Here is a 25,125-nt window from a genome sequence, read left to right on the forward strand (position 1 = left end):
CACCGTAGAGTGTTAGGTGTCCAGAATCAAAGTATAACAAATACATTGTTAATTACTATGATAGTCGCAGGTCAAAGGAAAATTCTAATATTATGTTCATCATAAGAATATCCAATTGACAAATATACGGTAATTATAACCATTAGAAATTCTTAGAGTGAGTCAGTTCAATAGTTATATCTCTATATATACCATTTATATATATAATTCAACAAATGAGATCTTATTAATCTTCATCCAATGAAGACTATTATATATATATTAATCTATCCGAATCACTAATGTCCCATTTTTAGTGATTCTACGATTAAGAACAATTTAAATTAAAAGTACTCAAAAAACGTATATCTCATTATTACGATCCCTATCGTAATTATTCGTTTCTAATTTTTAATTAAGGACACTATCATAAATTATAAAAGTTTATTCTTATAAAAAGGAATAATAATAATAATAATAATTCATGATAGTATTTTGTTAGACATACACACTTATCTCCAACAGTTTAAAAGTATTTATAAATGTTTTCAGGGTTATCTTGAGGGACAAGAAATAGCAGTGAAAAGATTGTCAAGCAATTCAGGTCAAGGAACTGAAGAATTCAAAAATGAAATTACACTATTAATTAAACTCCAGCATAGAAATCTTGTGAGATTAGTCGGATGTTGTTTTGAAAAAGAAGAAAGAATGTTAGTATGTGAATACCTTCCTAACAAAAGCTTGGATTTCTTTATATTCCTTTGTTTCAATTTTCTGTTTGTCTTGTTATAGAGTATTGTAAGCGAAAAAGATAATCAAGTTATCTCAAGAAGAAGTGAACCTGCACTAGGCCAATCTTCATGCAAATATACTCATTATGTAATGAAGAAACAGAGTTTCTCAAGCAACTTAAACTAATAGAACCTACTAACCATGTTGAACTCTTTACAATATTGGAGGTGGATTTTATCTAGCAGAGATGGTAGTTACTGTCACTTCATTTACTGAAGATCCTCCTCCAGATGTTGATGAACCTTTCATGTCCAGGTTGCCATTGAATAAAAATGCTGGCTTCTGAGGTGAACAAATAGGTGCTTCATTGCGTAGCATGAAAACAACTTCTAACATGGAAGGTCTATTGTTGACGCTTTCTTGCACACACAATAGTCCAATTTGAATGCACCTCAGTGCTATTTCTGGAGGATAAGATTGGCCTAGTGTTGAATCTACAACATCCAAGGCCCTTCCTTCAGTCCAAAGTTTCCACACCTACAAATTCATAACAAAATCTGTCTCAGTAATGCATCTAATTGATTCAATTGTTTGCCATTTTTAAGAATACTTCTTGTTTACTTACATATCCAATTAAGGAGGCTGCTCTTCCTTTCTCACAATTTGTATTTCTTTTTCCAGCAATAATCTCCAATAACAAGACTCCGAAACTGAAGACATCTGATTTTGTAGAGTATCGTCCTTCCATTGCATATTCAGGTGACATATAACCACTGTAATTGTTTAGAATGATTAGATTACTATTAAAATGCAATTAGTTTTTCTGTTCTTGGTATATGCATTGATACTTACTAGGTTCCAACTACTTTTTTTGTACTTGCATGAATTTGTTCTTCTCCAAATATTCTAGCCATTCCAAAGTCTGAGATTTTGGGATTCATTACAGCATCAAGAAGAACATTGCTGGCTTTTAGATCTCTGTGAATTATTTTCAATCTTGAATCTTGATGAAGATACAATACACCTCGAGCAATTCCCGAAATAATTTTAAAGCGTTGACCCCAATCTAACGATGATCTTCGAACTTCATCTACAATGAACCATTGGTATTTTCAAAAATTGGAATGCCATGGTTAATATTAGTTACAATTCACATTTTATTTTATCAATAAATGCCAAAATGAGAGGAGTTTATCTAGTCAGCAAAAGTGTAGCAGATATGTAGCATTTCTTGCTAAATTAGAAGACATTGAAGTGAAAATGGAGAACAGTAGATGGTGATTCCAATGGATTTTAATCAGGTCATTTATTAAAGCCATGAGAGCTATTTTTGTGCACAGTCTATTCCTTGTCCCAAAATTTATGTGCAAGCTTACAGAGGCAGGAAAGTTAATGAGTTAGTAGAAAAATGCATAGTTGCATACCAAATATGAGGAAGTCTAGGCTTTTGTTTGGAAGGTATTCGTAAACTAGCATTCTTTCTTCCTTCTCAAGGCAACAACCGAGCAACCTCACAAGATTTCTGTGTTGGAGTTTAACTAGCAGTGTAACTTCATTTATGAACTCTTCTATTCCTTGACCTGAATCTTTGGAGAGTCTTTTTACTGCTATCTCCTGTCCATCAAATAGATGACCCTAAAATATTTGCAAATTTAGACAATTTTTGCATTAGCTTTCTGCAATGTCTAAAAGAAGATAGAGCCAAGTGGTATAAGAATTCTCATGCATTAATTATTAAGAGTTTCCATTTACCTTATAGACAGAGCCAAATCCACCTTGGCCTAGCTTATTATCTGGAGAAAATTTTTCTGTGGCTGCCATTATCATTTTAAAACTGAATAAGGGAAGGTTTGGATGTCTTTTGCTTTGAACATCGTTTTCTTCTCTTGGAGAACCATGATTTAAATCCCACATCATTTTCTCTGGAATTTCAAATTTCGTAAGATTTCACATAAGGCTCAAATTGAACAGAATTTTCTTTTCCTCTAAAATAATATTACCAGAATCCTTAAGAAACTGTAGTACCATTGCAGAATTATCCCCCCCCCCCCCCCCCCCCCCCCGAGTTACTACATATGATTCTTTCTATATGAACTAAAGGAAAACCAAGTTCCAACCTTTGTTGTCTTTAGAGGGTGATAAATATTACTTTAAAGTACTACATGTTTTTTCTTTGCAGCATAAGAAGAGATCCAAAATCAAACTTTTCCTAACATTAAGACAAATGCTGCTGATAATGATGAAATATCACAACAGGGGATACTTAGAATTAGGGAAACTAGTTCTTTCAAAAAGCTACTCTGGTCTTGGTGAACTTCCTTTAGTTCCAAAAGGTATAAAGTATAAACCCAGTTTTCAACTATTCTTTCTAATGATATTATTTTTATTCAATATGAAGCACCTTGTTAGTATCCATGAAAGTAAATCACGTACCTTTGTTTTTACTCTTCTTCCACAAGTAATACACACTGGACACTAGAAGGAGAACCAGAAGCACGAAAGCTACCAGAGCCGCTACCAACTTGTTTTTACCAAACAATGTTGGTCTTTTATAGTACTTGGCTGAGAATAAGAAACAATACCAAACATAATGAAACAGAACCTTCTAAACTCCAATAATAAGTTAACAGAAAAAAATGAGTCATACCTAGCTCAACAGAGTCGACACGGACAAAAAGATCTTGGCCTTGATCACTGAGCTTCTGAATGTCCATCAAGTCCCCATGCCATGTCATGCACCCACTCCCACCATTCCTAATATCAGCAACTGAATATGCATTGCAAGTGCAGTTTCTCAAACACTCTTTCTCACACTCATTCAAACTCAAACCCTTTTTAACTATTACCATAGATGTATCAGGAATCTTCAAGCTTTCAATCTTCTCAAACCCTGCCCCATTCTCACAAACAGACACCCCTTTCTTCCTCACACACCCTCCTGATCCATCTCTATTCTCATACCAGTTTCGCGGGAACTTGGGTTCAAACCCAGGTAAACAACTACACTGAAAGGCCTCATCATAGTCCAAAGGGTCACAGTTACTGTTAGATCCACATGTTCCATAGTTATCACATAGACCTGTTGGCTCTGACCAGTACCGGTTCCACTGACTCTTCTGGAAATCCCAGGTGAACACTTGAAAGAAACCTGATTGCTGAACCACTATTCTGCTCACAATGGACTCATCAAACATGGTGTATGAGAGTGCTGAATGGTTTTCATCTTCCTCATAAGAAATATTGAATTTGAGCATGTCTCGTTTCATGTTTGGTATACCCATGAGCAATTCACCGTTCCATGATCCTCCTCGCCACCATGGAAGGTTCTTGTTGTATAAGAACAGCTGTGGCTTCCCATTGGGGTTGAATCCCAACGTGTATGCACCAGGAGCAGGGTCATCATCTGTCTTCCATGATTGGAGGAACCAGCTCTTGTTACTTCTTCTGTCAAAACCAACTTTCAAGTGCTGAATGAAGGTGTCAGTAGGGTGATCAAAGCTTTGCCATAGGATGGTTCCGGTGTTGTTTTGGAACAGAACAAAGTTTGCTGTGTCCAAGAGTTGAGCTACAACGTTGTTGTTGGAGTGTGTGAGTGAAACATTTGAAGACCAAATTGGAAGAGTGGTATAGTTGTTATAGAGTGCTAGATTTCCATGCTGGTTGATTGAGAGAACCCCTGATGTGTCGTTGATGGGAGTGTTTCTGTTTGCAACCCAAATCACAGTTTGTTCTGGCAAGTTGTTGTACCAGATTCCGATGTAACGGGAACTGGATTTGCCTGGACTAAAGAATCCCATGGCAAAGGTTTTGCTCTTAGAAACAAGAATCTCACCATCTCTGAGGGCTTTGTCAATGGTAATTGTATCAGAACATGAGGTAAGTGAGATGCTGAGAAGGACTACACTCAAAGAACTAAGCAGAGAATAATGGTTTTGGGCCATTCACAAGAAAGAAAGGATCTTTTGAAGAGAAAATGAAGGTTTGAGACAAGTTTATTCATAGTCTTACACACATGTGAATGTATTTAAATATGACATAATGAATTAAAGTGCTATACTTGGGACATGTTAAATGTCTCGTGTCAGTATGTCACCCTTCCTTGTGATTATTAGCACACCTTATCAATAAATTTTCTATAGAATAATGATCGGGAAAAGATAATGAAGAACTATCTTCTAATGAACGTTGAAGTCTATGAGACTAGGACGTATACAAATTATTGTTAGCATGACTTATAGGTCAGAGGCTGCTGTCCATTTGGTACATTGCACCGGGCTTGACGGTGTACGAATTTCTAAGATTAAAATTGACTTTGTGGTCCTAAGAGACCCACACTACCACGTATTTGCACTTTTAGGTAATATAACAGCTTATGAACATATTACTAAGCTTAATACTCTTAGTAGGTTCAAGGCCCATTGAAAACAAATGATACAACTTTCAAAAGATTCCAAATTTTTCAATCTTATCAGTTATCACCGTGTTTAAGCATTACGCAAAGGATAATCTTTACAGCAAGTGGCGGGGATAATCCATCATTGTTTTCACATTGAGAAATTGAGCATGATTAGTTTTGTTCTGTCATGGAGTTAGTTATTGGAAGTTAGCTTTTTATTTGAAACTTCTTTTGGGGGCAGGGGGGATGGTTATTCAAGCCTACATCCCTTAACTACCATTAATACTAATTAGATTTATTATTAAAAATGGAGTTGGATTCTTGCATAAATGAAGCCAAAAATTGTTCATGAGTATCAAGCCTATAACTAAAATTTTAATTTGCCATTAAATTGATATGCAGTTGTTTTGTGAGAATTGCTTTTCGGTTAAGAATAGACATGTATAATGAGTTCTCTGATACTGATACATAACTCAAAATGTGAGTCAATTACTAAAATAGTAAAGAAAACAAACTCCCTAGTCAAGATTTGAACAACGGGAAAACTTGGACTTGAAAATTTTCAGACTAATTAAGCCAAAAAAACTCATCCAAAGAATTTCTGGCTCATGAAGTGGCCAACCTATTACTCTCATATTTAAGTATTTAACAGTATGAGTTTCTGAAGGACTATAAACAACTTTTCATGCATCCTATAAAGTTGTGTAACCATTGCATATAACTTGATTTTATCTAGCAGAGATGGTAGTTGCTGTTACTTCATTAATTGAAGATACTCCTCCAGATGTTGATGACTCTTGCAAGTCATCTTGGTTGCCATTGAATAAAAATGCTGGCTTTTGAGGTGGACAAATAGGTGCTTCATTCCCTAACATGAAAACAACCTCCAACATGGAAGGTCTCTTGTTCACATTTTCTTGCACACACAATAGTCCAATTTGAATGCACTTCAAAGCTATCTCAGGAGGATAAGATTGGTCTAGTGTTGTGTCTACCATATCCAAAGCCTTTCCTTCTGTCCACAATTTCCATACCTAGAAATTCATAACAAAATCTTTGTATGAGTCAACTTCACCATTGCTTATATTATTTTCCTTATCTCTCTTCTTTACTTACATATCCAATTAAATTTGGGGAGGCTCTTTCTTTGTCGCTGCTATCTGTGTTCCTCTTGCCGGCAATAATCTCTAGAAGTAAGACTCCAAAACTAAAGACATCAGATTTTGTTGAATATCGTCCTTCCATTGCGTATTCGGGTGACATATAACCACTACAAAAGCATAAAACGATTAGATTATAAATAATATTAACTAATTAATTTCGTGAGTCTTGGTTATTCTATGTTCCTAATACTTACTATGTTCCTACTACTCTTCTCGTTCTGGCTTGGATTTGATCTTCGCCAAATATTCTAGCCATGCCAAAGTCTGAAATTTTCGGATTCATTGTGGCATCAAGGAGAACATTGCTAGCTTTGAGATCTCTGTGAATTATTTTTAATCTTGAATCTTGATGAAGATATAATACACCTCGAGCAATCCCATAAATAATTTCAAAACGCCGATCCCAATCTAACAATGACCTTTGGAGTTTATCTGAAATATGACCATGATTTCCAAGAATGACCACTGTATGAAATATTAAGCACATATAGGGCTCTAACTTAAATTCAAAGAAAGTATAAAAACCTACAATGGAAAAGGAATATACCCTTTTTTTAAAAAAAATATGTTTGCTGTATATATTAGTATTCTGATTGAAAAATTGAACTAACAGGATTTTTTTCCCCTTAGAATTGTGACAAGCTTCTTTGTAAAATGGAGTAGCCACAGCCCAGATTTGGTGTCTGCTTCTAAAAGTGGAATGGAAGAAGGTAATTCAATGGAGAGAATTTTCCCTCTTTACTTTAGTAACCATTATAGCTGCTAATCTAAATAAAAGCTTATATGAGTGAACAGAAGACTTACCGAATATAAAGAAGTCCAAACTTCTGTTTGGAAGGTATTCATAGACAAGCATTCTTTCTTCCTTTTCAAGGCAACAACCATGCAATCTCACAAGATTTCTATGTTGAAGTTTAACTAATAGTGTAACTTCATTTTTAAATTCTTCTATTCCTTGTCCAGAATCTCTGGACAATCTTTTCACTGCTATCTCTTGTCCATTGTATAGCTGACCCTGAAATATTTAACAACTCTTAAGACACTGTTACTCTATTTTCCCATTAGTTTTCTTAAGTGTCTTGAAAGAAGAAAATGAAAGTAAAAAGAGACATAAAAAGAGTTTTAGTTTACCTTATAGACAGAGCCAAATCCACCTTGTCCAAGTTTATTCTGAGGAGCAAAATTTTCTGTGGCTGCCATGATTATTTTCATGCTGAAGAAGGGGAGATTTGGATCTCCTTTACTTTGAATATCACTGTTTTCTCTAGGAGAATCTTGATTCAATTGCCGCAACATTTTATCTGAAATAAATTCAAGGTGATCACATTCCCTATGAAACTACTATACCTATATAGGTTACGAAAGCATCTCATGAATTCTAATACTTAACCAATTCTTTCTAACATCATTGCATTTCATATGGAAGTCCCGTGTAAAATCAATAGCATCATCCATGAAAGTAATCTTGAATCACATACCTTCTTTCTTTTTCTTCTGCAACCGCAAGTGATATACACAGGCCAGAATAAGGAGAACTGCAAACAAAGAAGCTACCAGAACCCCTACAATCTTTTTCTTACCAAATGCTTCTTTTGTTTTCTTGTAATAATTAGCTGAGAGTAAAAAACAAGAACATAATGAAGCAGAACCGCTTTCATTTCAGATGAAAAAAAAAAAGAGAAAAATTGTGTAGAAGAGAGTACCTAATTCAACAGCATCAACACGTACAAATATTTCTTGGCCTTGATCACTAAGCTTCTCTATGTCCATCAAATCACCATGCCATGCAAAGCATCCACTTCCACCACTGGCCACATTAGCAACTGCATAAGCACTGCAAGAACAGTTTCTCAAGCATTCCTTCTCACACTCCTCCAAACTCAAACCCTCCTTAACTATAGCCACAGATGTATCAGGAACCTTCAATCCTTCAATATTCACAAACCCTTCTCCACTCCCACAAACAGAGGCACCTTTCTTCCTCGCACACCCTCCTGAACCATCTCTGTTCTCATACCAGTTACGCGGGAATTTCGGTTCAAACCCGGGCAGACAAGTGCACTGAAAATCCTCATAGTTCAAAGGGTCACAGTTACTGTTAGGTCCACATGTTCCATAGTTATCACATTGACCAGTAGGCTCTGACCAATACCGGTTCCACTGATTCTTCTGGTTATCCCAAGTGAACACTTGAAAGAAACCAGATTGCTGAACCACCACCCAACTGGGAACGGATTTGTCATAGGTGTTATATGAGAGTGCTGCATGGTTCTCATCTTCCTCACAAGAAACATTGAAAATGTTGTTATCTCGTTTCATGTTGGGTATACCCATGAAAAACTCACCATTCCACGGTCCTCCTCGCCACCATGGAAGATTCTTGTGGTATAAAAACAACTGTGGCATACCATTGGTGCTGAACTTCAATGTGAAGTCACCAGGTGAAGGATCATCATCTGTTTTCCAAGATTGGATGACCCAGCTCTGGCCTTTTCCTCTGTCAAATCCTAATCTCAGGTGGGGAATCAAAGTATCTGTTGGTTGATCAAAGCTTTGCCAGATGACAGTTTTGGTGTCGTTAAGGATCAGAACAAGGTTGGCTATGTCTGTGAGTTGAGCTATAACTTTGTTTGTGTCTGAAGGTGTGACTGAAACATTGGTAGACCAAATTGGAAGAATGCTATGATTATGGTGGAGTGCTAGATTTCCATGTTGGTTGATTGAGAGAACCCCAGATGTGTCATTGATGGGAGTGTTTCTGTTTGCAACCCAAATAACAGTTTGTTGTGGCAGATTGTTGTACCAGATTCCGATGTAACGGGAAGTGGACCTGCCTGGGCTGAAGAATCCCATAGCAAAAGTCTTATCCCTAGAAACAAGAATCTCACCATCTCTGAGGGCTTTGTCAGTGGATATGGTGTCAAAGCAAGAGCCAAATGAGATGTTAAGAAGGACTACTGTCAAAGAACTTAGCAGCCAATAATGGCAATGTAACTTTGGTTTTTGATTTTGACCCATGATAAGGCAGAGAGGATTTTCTGCAGAGTACATGGAGTTTCTGCTTCATTCTCTTTGTTCATCAAGGGAAAGGGAAATAGACATAAGAGATAAAGTGTATTCACACTGAAGTGAAACAGTTGTAGCTTGCTTGACTTAGGAGTTAGGACACATGCTTTCTATTTGGATGGCTATTAGCTAACACATCTTATCAATAGTATCTCTCAATGATTATTAGAAAAAGACAACAAATTTATATAATTAAATTGAAGACTATGAACTATATAATGATTAATTAGCATAAATTTTTGCACCAAAGGTGGGTAAATATCTGAAAGCATAATGACTTTTAGTCCAGAGAGATCCGCACGTAATCAAGACTAGATAAATGTCATTTGCTCATAATAAGTCTTTATTAGGCGTTTACAAGTCTTGCGAAATATGGAAATATTTCTGGTAGGATAAAGGCACATATGATTCAAGATTTTTTTGAAAGATTCCTAGCTTAATTATCACTGTTTAAAAGTAGGCTTTATTATATTAATGACTATCCTGTAAAGACTATTGAGCATGGTGATGTCAGATGTGATTGTTTTTCATGTTGATCATGACTAAACCTCTTAAATGTACGTTCTTTTTTCCAATAGTTCTCTTAATAGGGCTTGTGTGGAAGGTTCCCGGTTACTCATAGAGTCAAAGGACATTTTTCAAGAGTTAATCTCCAAAATTGTCTTTTGTTCTTCTGTTCTCAAAGCTGCCTCACTTCCTCACTACGGGGCAGTATAAGGGAGTCTCGTTGTTGATGCATCTTATAGGTTGGTATGCAACTGCCACGTTCATAATTCAATTTGATATTTTGTCAGTGCAATAATGACTCACTGATTTAAGTCATGCTGGGAAAACCAAGACTAGAAGATTGATTCTGCACTATCTTTCCTTTGTTGGTAGCTGAGGTTGTTTTCTCTTCTCTGGTATCTTGTACTTTCACCACTAGTCTCTATTAGAGTTAGATTCTGTATGTCAACTTTTTTCCACAGCATTTTACAACTACACACTGTAAACTTTTTGTTTTCAGATCAGGAAAGCACACTTCCTTGTCAAAATTGAAACTAAGAAAAAACCAAAGACTTGCACTCTGGCAGTCAATGCAGTTTTCAGGTTCCAGACTAAGTCTAACACAACACACATTAAAAGAATGTGATTGTGGTCCATGAAGAGGAATAGCTACTGGTACTCCTCAATTTGTTTTGCAAGTTGGGCTTCTTCCAAGTTTTGAAGGCCAAGATATGCTGCATGTCACATTAGCACTTTGACAATTCAGATATTGTCAAGTTCCTCCCAATGATTGGCTTTTCGGTTTTCTGTTTGGTATATATATTTTCTTATTATTTGAAGTACGTAGATAAGTTATCTAAGTTCTTTCAAGAGCAAGTCTACGCTGCCAATTTGTAATGCAACTGGCTCGGGTATATCATCAGATGTACCATGTAGTATGTACATACTGAAGTGATTGTTAAGCTACTTGTTTTGAAACAAGATCAAACTGAAAAAATTTTGAGATGAAGTGCTATAAACTGTGTAAAAATAATTGATGAAGCATCTCTTGCATATTACAATGAAACAAGACCAAACTTGATCTCGAAGTTACCCAAAATCACCAAGAAAGGAAAAATTAACAGATTTTTTCTATATAGCTCAGGGAATATACAAACTGTGCTAGATCTAGATGAAGGTCGTGCTTCTTTCACTACCTGGCATTTAGCATTGTGACTGTGACTTGGTTCACAGTGAACGTTTCATCTTGCTTACTTGAAGAAGAATCAGTTTCCATTGGATTCCTTCCCAGGCAAAACCCAGGGTTTTTGGGCTGCGGCATTGATGCAGTTTCACTACTTAGCATCAAGACCACTGAAGACATTGTTGGCCTGTCTTCTGCACGCTCTTGCACACATAAGAGCCCCACTTGTACGCATCTAAGAACCTCAGATGATGAATATGAATTGTCAATTGACGAATCAATTAATTCCAATGCATTTCCTTCATTCCATTGCTTCCATGCCTACAACAATACAATTTAAGGCTCAGTTCATTCTTTATTAGCAGGATATGGTTAGCATCAACTATGTAATAACATACTAATAAAAGAAAATTTTTCACTTACATGCCCTAGAAGATTCAGTTCAGCATTTGCATAGTAGAATCCTCTATTCTTTTTTCCAGTTATGATCTCCAACACTAATACCCCAAAACTAAAAACATCAGATTTTACTGAGAAGATCCCATCCATAGCATATTCAGGAGACATATAACCACTGCACATAATCAAAGTGTTTATAGTTAGAGTTAGAGAGGTCACTATGTTTAATATTTTGGAGAGTACTAGTTTGTTGTGGTGCCACTTACTATGTTCCAACAACTCTCATTGTATTAGCTTCTGTTTGATTTGTGCTAAAAATTCTAGCCATTCCAAAATCTGATATTTTTGGATTCATTTCTTTGTCAAGTAGAATGTTGCTTGCCTTGAGATCTCTATGGATAATCTTAAATCTGGAATCATGGTGCAAATAAAGAAGTCCTCTAGCAATACCACAAATAATGCTGAAGCGCCTTGGCCAATCCAATGAGGAGCTTTTTGCCTTGTCTGAAATGATGCCATGATGGTTACAAACATTAAATATTGAATTACACATTAAAAGTCTGAATGAGATAACATCAAGTAATATTATGAGTAAGAATGTTGAAATAACTACCAAATAAAATCCCATCAAGGCTTCTATTTTCCAAGTACTCATACACAAGCATCTTTTCATCCATTTGAATGCTGCAACCAAGCAGCCGAACAAGATTCCGGTGTTGAAGTTTGACAATCAGCTTGACCTCATTCTTAAACTCTTCAACTCCTTGACCAGAATTTTTTGATAACCTCTTCACAGCGATTTCCTGGCCTTCCATCAACCTGCCCTGATATAATCATAGTTACTGTTGTTAGGATTTCAAGGATGACAATATGAATGTGATAGGGTGCATTTTGGTGGCACACTACAACAACTTACTTTGTAAACAACACCAAATCCTCCTTGTCCAAGTTTATTCTCTTCAGAGAAGTTCTTTGTAGCCATTGTTAAGGTATTAAAATCAAACAATGGCAACTCTAAGTCATCAATTTTCCTTTCACCAGACTGTTCTCTGTTGCTTGAAAAGACCACTTCAGTCATCAACAAATCCTGACTCCTTTCCAGAGAACCTGGCAAGCAAAAACGTTTCATCAAACAGTACAAGTGCACAGGCATTGATTTCATTCATTTGTAGCAGAATACTAATTGTGAATTACCTCTGTGCACTGTCTCCCTCTCCAACATGCATGGGAATTTCCTTTTCTTCCATAACAAGAGACAGATGGCCAGTGCCAAAAGTATAAGAGCTGCACCACCAACTATAATGCCAACAACCTTAGCTGTGTTGTGAGAACCATCTCCAGATTCTGTGTCAACTAAAAGGAGAGAAAGTTAAGATATCCACTTTATATCTGGTCTAGTTGCTACAAGATAAAAGTTATTATTATTTAGATTAGTAAATTAGTGTAGGGACTAGGGACAAAAAAGGCATGTCATATAACCTGTTATTCAGTTGCAAAAAGAAAACACAAGCTCATAAAAGAAGCTAAGTACAAAGGAACATTCATGGTGCTTGCATGGAATTTAAGTAACAAAAAAGATCATGTGACAAAGTTAGCAATATAATTCTGCTCCAAGCACCACCGCCAAGGGAATGTAAACCAATCAATTTCAAAAGGTTCTTTTCCTTTTTGGATTACTTTGCACTTGTAAAGCGAAACTCGCTATTAAATAAATATAAAAATATATAAAAAAAAATGGATCACAAAAAGGGTAGTTAGAAAATTGGGACGGGGATATAGAGAGAGAAGCGGTGTCAAATGCTCCTACAGTCCTACTCCTACCGAAATGGCTTGAAAAAAAACAATAAAATGACCTTTTTTGGGTCCCACCACAGAAGGTGGTAGGCTCCATTTCTTTCACCAAAGATAATTTTAAGGTGACAATTTTGCCCTTTTTTTATCAATTATATTTATTTTTTTAAATAATTATTTATATAATTAATATGAAAGATAATTATTTTTATTAATATAGTATTATATAATCCGATACACTTATAAAATTATTTTACACTAACAGTACATCAAAATTAAATTTTTCTTTAATTAGTAATCTTTTAAAATTCCCCTAAACTATTTTTCATTAAACTTAAATAGGATCATCTAGCTCCATCTAACATATACAGCTGCTTCTTGATGCATGTACAGTCACATTATATTTTAAACAAAATACGTGCAGTGAGAAGAAGTCCCCTATTTAATTTAGTTTAGGCGAACCATAAATGAGAAAGTAAGATTGCATGCAGAAATAAATAAATGAAAACAAAATCCTATAAAGAATATATTAACAAATAAAAGTGTCCTTTTTGCATCATATATTCGTGTAAAACACTAACGCATGAAGATCTCCAAGGGGTGTGTGCTGTGAAGTGTGAAGTGTGAAGTGTGAAGTGTGAACCAAGAAAACCTCAGAAGTCAAAAAGGTTGGCCAGAACACAACGTTTGAGAGCCGAACATTTAAAATTGGGTGGGCCCATATTGCCGTCCTGGATAGCAATCTAAGGGAGAGGCCCTATTAGGAAGTGGGCCCACAATATTTTTTAGAGAGTCCCATTAACTTACGCAACTAATCAAGGCTAAATGGACCGACATGAATATATACTGGAGTCAATGCAGTTTACGCACTTTTCTATTTTCTCTTCGTGATTCGGAAACAAACAGCTACGTATCTGAGTTTAGTTGGCTTCTAGTGTGTTTCATCAATGTTTCCTTATCTCGAGTTTGGAAGGTAGTTCATCTGTGCTAATTTATGAGAATAAAATAAAGCTTATTCCATCACATGTTGGGGGAAAATTAAAAAAATATATATATTGTTGCTTTTGCTGGTATAGCAAGATAGCCACTTTTAGAAATCGCATGCATGGTAGAAATTATACAATTAATCACATATTTATGTGTACCAAACAAAAAAAAAAATGAAAAATGCCCGACCCGAAATATTCATAAATTATAAGCAATGCATTATGCATGGGACCCGAAAACATTGAAGAGCACGTGGTGAAGACAAGATTTACAACGCAGCAAGCAATTTTGCGGTGTGGTCCTTCGTTTCATCTCATTGCGTTGCTCTGTCCTCACTCACAATCTCACATACTCACATGACATGCAATGCAATGCAAAAAACAAATATTTTCAGTCTTCTAACTTTATCATTATTAAAAATAGCCTTTATTTTTCTAAACTGGTTCTCATTAAAATATTCCTTATATGAAAAAAAAAACGATATAGTCTTGGGTAAGAGTTTGTTTATAAATTATAACACAACTGTATTTTATTTACATGTCAATAACTTTTCTTTTTAGTAAATTTAATGTCTCTTAAGCGATATTGAGATTTTAGTACATTTCCTTTTAATTTAAAGATTTTACATTATTATTATTATTATTATTATTATTATTATTATTATTATTATTATTATTAATTGACGGGTAATGCCAGTAAAGTATACCACAAGTGGTATAGTCACCACTCATCCAAAAAAAAAAAAATACTACAAGTGGTATATTATATTTAAGATTCCATTTAATATTTCACCAACCTTTTGACTCTAATTTCTTTCAGAAAAGCTATATATCATGTCATCATTACATATATACATTTTCAACACAAACGAATGAAATATTGCTGCACCCTTAGCTTATAGCCAGAAGATCAGTTGAGTAAATAAACATGTTTACATGACAAGGCGATGTTTTTTTTTTTTTTCAAAATAACGATGTATTTCAGTTATTATAATTTCGGTTAGGAAAATTATAGGTAACTAATAATATTTTTGAACAATGTGTGAATAATGTGAATTAATAAGGTTAAAAGAGTAAATTTAATGAATAGTATTAAATTAAGGTGTAGTGTACTTATATTTGATTGGTGGTTGTTCATATTATTCAACATAATCATTGTTCACCTAGTATTCTTGGGTTATACTAAGTAACCAATAATTTTCTTGAACAACATGAACAACCACCAATCAAATCAAAACATACTACACCTTTAAATTACCCACCTAAATCATTGTTCACCTATATGTATAATTTGATATCTTAATTGTATGAGTTACTATTCACATAAAAAGAAATTTATGAGTATTTCTTTAAACAAAATAAAAAAATAAAGGGGGTCAATTTATGAATGAAAGAATAATAACTAAAACAAGGCTTATTAAATTTGATGGACAGAGAAACGTCTATTTAAAGAGTCTTGATGGTCTCCTACTCCAGCTAACTCTTATTCTACTTCTAACACGAGTTGGAATATGCTACCCGATGATTGCAATAACAAATTCCACAAAATTTTCAACCCATTTTATCTCGGATTTGAATTTTTAAAATCTTAAATTTTATTTTATAAAATAAAATATAATATTTTATCATTTATTTTATAAATAAAATTAAAATAAAACATGAGAGAAATCCTAAAAAATTATATTTTATTCTCTAAAATAAAAATTCAAAAGGTAAATAATCTAAATTCTTCCATCCCACATCCTATTCTCCGTCATGTTTTTTCTTTCTCTGTGCATTATTCCAGTCCAGGTCTATCTCATCTTTGGAAATGTCTAGTCTTTCTCTAGTTTAATTTAAAAATAAAAAGGTCCATAATTTTTTATCCACAAACTAAATGCACACTATTTAAAATAAAAAATATTATTCATATATTAAAATTAATTATTAAAATTAGTTATAAATATATTTATGTATAAATATATATGTGTAATTTAATTAATTTTTATATGTATTTATATTATAGTATATCTTTTATATTGATAATTGATTTTAATAACTAATTTTAGTATACTAATTCCACTGAGTTCAGATGATGAAATAGATAAATAAAAAAGAAGAAAAAGGAAAGAAATGAATGGACATACCCAAATCAGAAGCTGCTAACCTGACATAGAGATCTTGACCACCGGAAGGATAGCGCCTGATATCTAAGAGGGGGCCAATCCACATGACACATCCGCTGCCCCCACCGGTGATCTCTATATTCGCATAACCAGTACATGAACAGTTCCGACGGCACACTTCTCCGCATTCCATGATCCCCATGCTCCGGTTCACAAACACCGACGTCGTCTCCGGCAACTTCACATTCCCCATCTTCAAGAACCCGTCACTCTCACACTCCAACTCCGTCTTCCTCACACACCCATTCGACCCATCCCGAAGGTTCCATGCCTGCGGGTTCTTCGGTCTGAACCCCTTCACACACTGGCAAACCGGCGATGCATTTGCGTCGCACACGCCGTACGCCCCACACTCTCTGTAATAGTCACATTGGTCCTTCGGTGCGTACCAGAATTTGTTCCATGCCTGCGTGCTCTCTATCCAAGTCAGCCTCTGAAGTTCTCCGGAAGAACTCACCAACAGTCTCGAGAACAACGATTCGTTCCCGATGAAGAATGTGTAGTACACTTGGTGCTCATCAACGTGGAACGTGAATTTGATTGAATCCGTTACGGGTTGCATCTCTGGCACGCCGCTGAATCTCGCACCGTTCCATGGTCCACTTCTATATGTTATCTTGTCCTTGTTCCAGAGGAAAATCTCAGGGAGCCCATGGAAGTTCATCTTGAAAGAGTAATCTCCGGTTGAAGGGTCTTGGTCTTGGAACTTCCATGATGTTAGGTGCTTCTCCGTGTTTGTGTCTAAGTTCCAACCCAATTTCATTCCCGATAACAGAGTATCCGTAGGGTAATCGAAGCTCTGCCATAGAAACTTTGATGGGTCGTCGTTCTCGTTTGATTCTCTTAGAACAAGGTTCCCTGAATCTAAGAGCTTGAGAACTGGGTTTTGAGGTTGCTGTGTGGTTTGATTTGAAGACCATATGGATTTCAAGGAATGGTTAACTATGTTGATGGATCCTGTTTCAGCTATCTGGAGAAACCCTGTGGAACTCTGAAGTGGGGTATCTCTGTTTGCAACCCAAACCACTGTTCTAGGAAGAATGTTGTTGTACCATATGGCGAGGTACAACGAGGTGGAATCATCATCGGTGGGGGAAAAGAAACCTAGTTGGAAGATTCCCTTTGGGGACAAGAGGGTTTGGTTTGTTCTTAGGATTTGGGATTTTGTTAAGGTATCTGAAGAAGTACAAGGTTTTGGGGAAAAAATGGAGAAACAAAAAAGGAAGAAACAGAGGAGAGTAGTGACACATCTTCCTCTTGCTCTTCCCATGTTTGGAGAGAGGGGGCTTGGTTTGTGAAGGTGGATTCAAGTATATAAGTGGTTGGAGTCAAGTTTGTTGTTCATGTTGAAGACTGAATACAATTAGCGACACAAAAAGAAGGGCGTGTTGACTCAGAGGAACCCCTTGTCTCTTATTGCTTTTGCTTTGCTTCACTCCCCTTTTTTCTCTGCTTTTTTGTTTTTTCATTTCTTCGCCTTTCTTTAAACTTTAAATTAAACGTATATGACATTTAAGATTAACATAAATATTTGATAATAAAAAAGTATTAATAAAAAATAATTAAAAATAAACTAAATTTTGATTTTTTTTTTTTTAGTTCTTAACATTATTGTAACGTTAATATGTGAGTCAGTGAGTGTTATGAAGGTGGTGGTCTACAATGATGGCTGAATCATCAACTTAAGAATAAAGAAAGAAATGCATGTTTTTGAATATTGCTATTTTTACAAATATAATATTTTGCTTCTGATTAGGTGATCAACATCACGATGAAATATTCTGTCAACAAATAAAAAAAAACACCAGGATGAAATATATGGCAACCCGCAACCTTTAACACGAGAGGGAAAAAATGCTACAAACAAGCCGGAAAAATATATCAATTGATTTTGGAGCTGCTTCTTTGTTTCTTTATGTATTCACCGGGGTAACATAATCAAAAAATTGATTTGATTTTTCTGATGTTTCTTAAATAATAAAGACGTTATCAGATTTAGTATTTAATGGTTAATCATTAATGTAGGACAAAATCGTATGCTATCGGCTACCCATCAACTATTGCCAACATAAAATAAAATAAAAATAAAAATGTTACCCTTACACTAAATAATTATTAAAAATATATTTATATATAAATATATATAATTTAATTTATTTTTAATATATATTATATTTCAATATATATTTTATACTAATAATTAATTTTAATGACTGATTTTAATATACACAAAATAATCGAAATAAAAATATCTTACATTTGCTCTTAATAATTAAAAAAAATTATTTTTTACAAATTTCCAAAACTTCTCATAGTAATCTTTTCAAACATGTTATTGGGTAAATAATTTGAATATAAGTCGGTCTCTGAGAATCGATGTCGAGTTGTTATCCTCAACGCCGAGTTATAAATTTTAAAGTCTGAACTTTTTGGTTCAGAGATATATCACGCCTGAAAAGTGTAAATAAAAAAAAAAGAGTGTACTTATAAAAAATACTCCAATACTTAAATTAGTATTGTATATTTTAAAGTATATCTGCATCAATAAAAATACCATACGTTTATAGATGATGTAAAATAAATTGGTTACGTTTTCTGATAACTGTTTGTATTGAAGGTCAATTATAGCATATCGAAAATTTTGGTATTTGACCGGACGTTAAGATTTTAAATTATCCCATTTGAGATGTGCTATGATCCATAAAGCCGATTTGTAACGCATGATGCCTAACTCGTGATCTGTAACAACCATATCAAAACATAAAGTCAAATGTAAATACAATATCTAATCTTATATGAGATTAATAAATTTCTATTAAACACTCTTATCACAAATCACAACATAAGATAGATCAAGAGACAAATTTAAATGACTAGACTCTAGACTTATGTGAATTTCTTATTTCTGTTTGATTATACACATTTTTCTCACTTTTGTTATTATCTAATATAATTAACTTTGAGAGCCCCTCACATAAAAATACTTTAAACATCTTTTTTTTAAGACGTTTTTTAATAATTAAAATTTAATTTATATAATCAATTTTATTTTTGTCAAAATTAGGCCAAACAAATCAGTTTAATCGAAAAATCGATAAACCAAATTTTGAACCGATCTAAATTAATATTTTTTATAAAAATGACTACAATGCTCTTATTATGAAAAATGACTTAATATATATATATATATATATATATATATATATATATATAATCTTAACCTTTCTCTTTTCTCTATGTCGTAATAGTATTAGAATTTAAGATTTTTAAAATTAATATATATAATAAAAGTATTTTAATCTTTTTTATAATAAAAATATTATAGTTATTTCTTATAAAAGAAAATATTAATTTAGATTAATTTAAAATTTAGTTTATTAAATTTTCGGTCAAACTAATTTATTTAATCTAATTATTTTAACAAAAATAACATAATTTAACTGATTATATAAATTAAATTTTAATTATTAAAAATATATTAAAAAAATATTTTAAACATCTTTATCTAAATGGCTCCCTTAACTGTTTTATCCTTGGCCATCAAAAAATGAGTTTAACTAGCATAATGACATAATCAACGCATTTATTTTATTAACAAAATTATTCTGCCCTTCGTCCATTTTTCATTTTTAAATAGCACGGTGAGATGAGTTAGTCAGCATACCTTGTCATCTAGTCTCTAAAAAACTCATTGTTTCCTTTTTTTTTTTCTTTTCTTTTCTTTTAATTTTTTCGGTGATACTGATATACGAGGCAAAGAGCCCAAATAAAAGAAAGAAAAAATTACACAATCAATTTAAGAAAAGAAGTATTTCTCGTATTGTTGGAGAAAATAGAAATATAAAAATAATTTTTTTAATATATAAAAAAATCAATTATTAAACCAGTTACTATAAATTTATATATATTTATTTTTTTAATTATATAATCAATTATCATAATAATTAAATCTGTCATAATATAATAATAAAATCTACAATAGACTAATAATTTAGTTTATTTTTAATAATATAATTTTTTTTATAAAATATCAAATACGTATATTTATATAAAATAAGATTGTTAATTAATTTTTAATATACAGATAGTATAATTCATATATAATATAAAAACACATATAGCAGAGAGAAATAAGAGATATAAACAATCAAACATACACTCGTACACATCCGAATCAAAATAAAATGGCCCAACTCTGCAAGAGCGACATCAACTCGATTAGCTTCTATATATATAAATATGATATAAGGATACTTCCCAGGTCTTTACCACTCCTAATCCTGTTAACAAATTCGTTGGCACTCTGTTAATGATTATCAAAACAATATATGCAAATGGTAGATAGAAATAAAAAATCTTTATTGACTGGTATCATTAGTTTATTACAACAACATGCCAAATATATACACACACTTTCTACATCCCACGCTATTTACTATTTTTTTTTTTTAGAAAAAAAAGATATTATATATGGTGAAAAATAAATTATAACTTACCTCTCTCTTAGTTAAATTTCAAAGAGTTTGATTTCCATTTTAATTTAGATACAATAATTTTAAAACTTCAAACCAGTTATTTTATCTATTAAAGTTGTGAAAAATTAGCAAAAAAAAAATAAAAATAATTGTCATTGTAAAAGATATAGTGGACATTAATATAAATTTGAATAATAATGCTAGTGCAGCTCAAAAAAAGTAAAATTCTGTTAGAGTATTAGTATGAGTTATAGTATAAATAGGAAGTCATTGCTTCTAAAATGAGGAGCTGTAATATATTTTTTTTCATAATCTCAATTTTATTTTTCTGTATTGTCTTTTTTACTAAATTGTCCTAAGTTCTTTCTTAGTTTTCACTATCTAATTCGTATACATCATCATCATGTCCTTGTTTTTTATTCATTTTTCTTCTTAAAAATTACATGCTTTAATTCTCTTGATCTGGTATATAAAGCTTAAATTTCTACTCTTTAATGACTGAATCACCTTCAAATTCCAACTCTGTCAACAGTAACAATAACCCCCCAAAATGCCATTACATCTGTTCCTATCACTACATCCTTCTTGAATCAACGACTACTCACCCTAATTGGAGACAAACTTGGCAAAAATAATCACAAGACTTAATTACAACAAGTTGTGGCTACCATTTATGAGCAAGATTTACAAGATCATCTTCTACTAGAGAAAAATTTTCCTAGGTACCTTTCTGAAGAAGGTCGAATTGTTGGAAAAGAATCTGCTCACTGCAAGCAGTGGAGGCAAGATAACTCCAACCTCGTGTCATGGATACCTGCATCAATTGATCCGAATTTCAAAAACAAAATGGTAGGCCGTGCTTTTAGTTTTCAAATCTGGAAAAAGATTGAAAATTACTTCGCTAAGTCAACTCTGTACAAAATCAAACAACTCAAGACACAATTGAAACTCATCAAAAAATATGGATTATCTGACTCTGATTATGTGTTCAAAATCAAACATGTTGTTAATTCTCTTGCGGCTTTAGAAAGCCCTCTTACATCAGCAGAGCATATTGAAGCACTTCTTGAGGGTCTAAATTCTGATTATCAAATACTAATCTTTACTATCGATGCAAAATCGGAAATGTACTCATTAAGTGAAGTTGAAACTCTCATTATGACTCATGATTATATGGTAGATAAGTTTTGAAATTCAAATAGTTTAATTTAATGGCACAAGCTCATTTGACACAAGGCAATTTTTTACCCTCCATCAATCAAGGAAGGGGTTTTGGAGGACGATGAGGCAGAAGGGGTAGATTTTCTCGAGAAGACAAGTTTTTTAATTCAAATTCTAGACCACAATGCCAAGTTTGTGGTCGAACGGGTCATATTCTTTGGCATTACTATCATATATTTGTTCAACAAATTCCTTCTCCCTCAAGTCCCACTGCACCCTTTTACAGGCCTCAATCTTATTTTTCTTCATCTTCTGTACCATCATCACAACCACCAGTGCTATCCACCACGCCACCACCACCTATAGCCTCATTTCATCATCCTGAGGCATACATGGTTGTTCCCTTATCAGCAGCAGACATTTCTTGGTACCCAGACACAGGTACATCTCACGTGTCACTCTAAATCACTCCAACCTTCTTATCAGTACAGAATATTCTGGCTCAGATAAGGTTATTGTAAGTGATAGATCAAGTTTGTCTATTAAATATTATGGAAATTCAATTCTTTATGCACAAGACTCAAATAGATGGTTTCAATTATAAAAATTAATTCACATATCATAGATCACGAAAAATTTAATCAGTGTTTCTAAATTTGCTCTAGATAAAATATTTTCTTTGAATTTCATGCCTTTGTTTGTTTTGTTAAATGTTAGTTCTTCAAGAAGGTTCTCATGCAAAAATTTTGTAGAGGAGGAATCTACAAATTTATTAATGTTGTTGTTCCTCATTTTTCTTCTTTAAATTTTGTACCTAGAATTTTAACTATTACATGTTCTTATTTTGAATTGTGGCACAAGAGGCTAGGACATGCTATCAAACAGACTGTACACACAGTCTTAAATAAATGCAATATTATTACTTAAAATACAATTAACTTATTTAATTTAACTTCTGATAATTCATTGTGTGAAAACTGTATTTATGCAAAATTATACAAGATGTCTTTTTTTATTCTACTACTACTTACACTGTACCCCTTCAATTAGTATATTCTAATGTTTGGGGCTCAGCCCCTATTATATCTCATCTTGGTTTTAGGTACTATGTTATATTTGTTGATGCATATAGTAAGTACACTTGTCTATATATATTACAATCTAAATCTTAGGTATATAATGCATTTCTACAATAAAAGATTCTCATTAAAAATTTAACAGGATATAAATTAAAGGAGTTACAAACTGATTATAGAGAAGAGTATAGCTCTAATAGTTTTAAAGAATTTATACTTAAACATGGCATACATATCATAAATATTCATGTCCTCGTACACATGAACAAAACGGCAGGGCTGAGAGAAAGTATTGCCATGTTCTAAAAATAGCTTTGACAATACTTTTTACAGCTTCCCTTTCTCTTACTTTTTGGGATGAAGCAGTAATTACTGCTACATACTTAATCAATAGATTACCTATTCTTGTTCTCCAAGGTAAGACACCATATGAATTGTTATTTAATCAAATTCTTGATTATTAATATTTGAGAATTTTTGGCAGCACATGTTATTTACTGCTGAGACATTATAATAGACATAAGTTTGATTATAGATCTCACAAGTGTCTTTTTCTAGGATATGCAGCCAATCACAAAGGTTATAGGTGCTTGTCACCCACTAGTAAGGTGTTTATTAGTAGACATGTTATTTTTGATGCATCTATATTTTCATATAAAGAATTATTTATAAATTCATCTAATAACTTACGATATACGAAGACTAGTACTGACAGTGACGGATCCAGAAAATTTTAATAGTGGGGGCAAAATTTATATAACATAGTAATAATTTTTATAATAAAAATAATATGCGTATAACAAAATTAAATATTAAATTATGTATTAATCACTATATATCTGTGTATAAATACATATATTGTTTAACTTATTTTCATTGTGTATTTTATATTTTAATAGATAATATGTATATATAGCATAATTATTGTTATGATTATATTTTATTATTGTAAAATATGATTAGCCTTCAAAATATCTAATATACAAATTAAAATACTAAAATAATAATTTAAATAATAATATATAATTTAAAATTATATTGTTTTAGGTTTTATATTTTTAAAAAATTAAGTAATTTTTCTCTTAACACTACCATCAAAATTTCTCTCTTTCCATATATATTACTAAACAATTATTTAGAAATTCACTTCCCAACACAATTAGAAGCCGACTCTTATTAATATTCATAGTTAAAAAAGTTCTTTCAATTAATAAAGTTACTACGCAAAAATTAAAGATAATTTGAAAATAAGATAAATAATATTTCTTTGAGTTAATTTTTAAAAAAGAACACTAATTTTATTTAAATATGAGAATTGATCATTCTCTCGAATATCTAATATAAAATTTTTAAATCGATGATTAAATACCAAAAATTGAATAAAAAATTATTGTGGGATCAAATTTAATAATTTAATGGGGCAAATAAATATTATTATCATATACTACTCAAAAAATTTTCAAATTTTAGTGGGGGCGCTTGCCCCCACGCCTCTATACTTGGATCCGTCCCTGAGTACTGATAATAATTTCATTAATTAGAGTTCTTTTCAGACTATTCCTACTGTATCAACATATGTTGGTTTACTTACACAAACACTCTCTCATGATCAATTCTCCCATAATTCAACTCTCTTCATAAGTCGAGTAATAGTACTAACACTAACTTTAATATAAAAATTTCTCAGCCTGATCAAGTTTCTCCTTTAATTCTGCACCATGAAATTCCTATTCCTAGTTCTGCTATAGAGAGTCAGTTACTCTGTGATAGTTCACAATACAGTCATAGTGTGCCACAAAATTCCCCCATTTCACCAAACACTAATGTCCACCATATGAACACCAGATCCAAGACAGACAAGTCTAAATCCAAAATTTTTCTAACTAAACATAGTGATGAGAAATATGAAAAAAGACCACCAAAAATTATAGCTACTGCTCACACTATACCACATTGGTATGAGGCTATGAAAGAAGAATATAATGTCCTTATGAGAACTAATACCTGAAACCTAGTTTTGTCATTATCTCATGCTAAAATAATAGATTCTAAATGAATTTTCACCAC

The 25,125-nt window shown here is 32.9% G+C and overlaps 3 protein-coding genes across 7 annotated transcripts; all 3 read right to left on the minus strand.

Moving 5' to 3' along the window:
- Positions 1–836: 836 nt before the first annotated feature.
- Positions 837–4,765, minus strand: LOC130970365 (G-type lectin S-receptor-like serine/threonine-protein kinase RKS1). Its single transcript, XM_057896438.1, has 7 exons — positions 3,359–4,765; positions 3,145–3,273; positions 2,464–2,633; positions 2,136–2,346; positions 1,564–1,801; positions 1,337–1,484; positions 837–1,248 (listed from the first exon to the last, which is right to left on the minus strand). The coding sequence occupies exons 1-7, from the start codon at positions 4,650–4,652 to the stop codon at positions 946–948; spliced, it is 2,493 nt and encodes an 830-aa protein (XP_057752421.1). The 5' UTR covers positions 4,653–4,765; the 3' UTR covers positions 837–945.
- Positions 4,766–5,541: 776 nt separating this feature from the next.
- Positions 5,542–9,389, minus strand: LOC130970364 (G-type lectin S-receptor-like serine/threonine-protein kinase RKS1). The gene is made up of 7 exons (XM_057896437.1): positions 7,974–9,389; positions 7,749–7,883; positions 7,402–7,571; positions 7,075–7,285; positions 6,465–6,702; positions 6,224–6,377; positions 5,542–6,141 (listed from the first exon to the last, which is right to left on the minus strand). The coding sequence occupies exons 1-7, from the start codon at positions 9,319–9,321 to the stop codon at positions 5,836–5,838; spliced, it is 2,562 nt and encodes an 853-aa protein (XP_057752420.1). The 5' UTR covers positions 9,322–9,389; the 3' UTR covers positions 5,542–5,835.
- Positions 9,390–10,832: 1,443 nt separating this feature from the next.
- On the minus strand, positions 10,833–17,771 carry LOC130970363 (receptor-like serine/threonine-protein kinase SD1-8). Of its 5 annotated transcripts, none has more exons than XM_057896433.1 (7): positions 16,308–17,771; positions 12,599–12,748; positions 12,321–12,511; positions 12,018–12,228; positions 11,671–11,908; positions 11,429–11,579; positions 10,833–11,326 (listed from the first exon to the last, which is right to left on the minus strand). In XM_057896433.1, exons 1-7 carry the CDS (start codon positions 17,614–17,616, stop codon positions 11,015–11,017), a joined length of 2,562 nt encoding a protein of 853 aa, XP_057752416.1. In that variant the 5' UTR covers positions 17,617–17,771; the 3' UTR covers positions 10,833–11,014. The 5 variants fall into 5 exon arrangements, with proteins under 5 accessions (XP_057752416.1, XP_057752415.1, XP_057752417.1 ...); XM_057896432.1 differs by having other exon boundaries at positions 12,599–12,757; XM_057896434.1 differs by having other exon boundaries at positions 12,599–12,757; positions 16,328–16,559.
- Between the last annotated feature and the right edge of the window lie 7,354 nt (positions 17,772–25,125).

This window comes from Arachis stenosperma, chromosome 3 (genome assembly GCF_014773155.1).
Source record: "Arachis stenosperma cultivar V10309 chromosome 3, arast.V10309.gnm1.PFL2, whole genome shotgun sequence".
Classification (NCBI taxonomy): domain Eukaryota; kingdom Viridiplantae; phylum Streptophyta; class Magnoliopsida; order Fabales; family Fabaceae; genus Arachis; species Arachis stenosperma.

Coding starts and splice junctions, on each gene's coding strand:
- LOC130970364 (XM_057896437.1), bottom strand. CDS start 9,321: ATGTACTCTGCAGAAAATCCTCTCTGCCTTATCATGGGTCAAAATCAA. Junction 7,884..7,973: donor TGTTGATGCTGTTGAATTAG/GTACTCTCTTCT, acceptor TTTTACTCTCAG/CTAATTATTACAAGAAAACA. Junction 7,286..7,401: donor GATTTGGCTCTGTCTATAAG/GTAAACTAAAAC, acceptor TAAATATTTCAG/GGTCAGCTATACAATGGACA.
- LOC130970365 (XM_057896438.1), bottom strand. CDS start 4,652: ATGGCCCAAAACCATTATTCTCTGCTTAGTTCTTTGAGTGTAGTCCTT. Junction 1,802..2,135: donor CCTAGACTTCCTCATATTTG/GTATGCAACTAT, acceptor GGTTCATTGTAG/ATGAAGTTCGAAGATCATCG. Junction 1,249..1,336: donor CAGCCTCCTTAATTGGATAT/GTAAGTAAACAA, acceptor ATGAATTTGTAG/GTGTGGAAACTTTGGACTGA.
- LOC130970363 (XM_057896432.1), bottom strand. CDS start 17,616: ATGGGAAGAGCAAGAGGAAGATGTGTCACTACTCTCCTCTGTTTCTTC. Junction 12,512..12,598: donor GAGGGAGACAGTGCACAGAG/GTAATTCACAAT, acceptor TTTGCTTGCCAG/GTTCTCTGGAAAGGAGTCAG. Junction 11,909..12,017: donor CCTTGATGGGATTTTATTTG/GTAGTTATTTCA, acceptor GCATCATTTCAG/ACAAGGCAAAAAGCTCCTCA.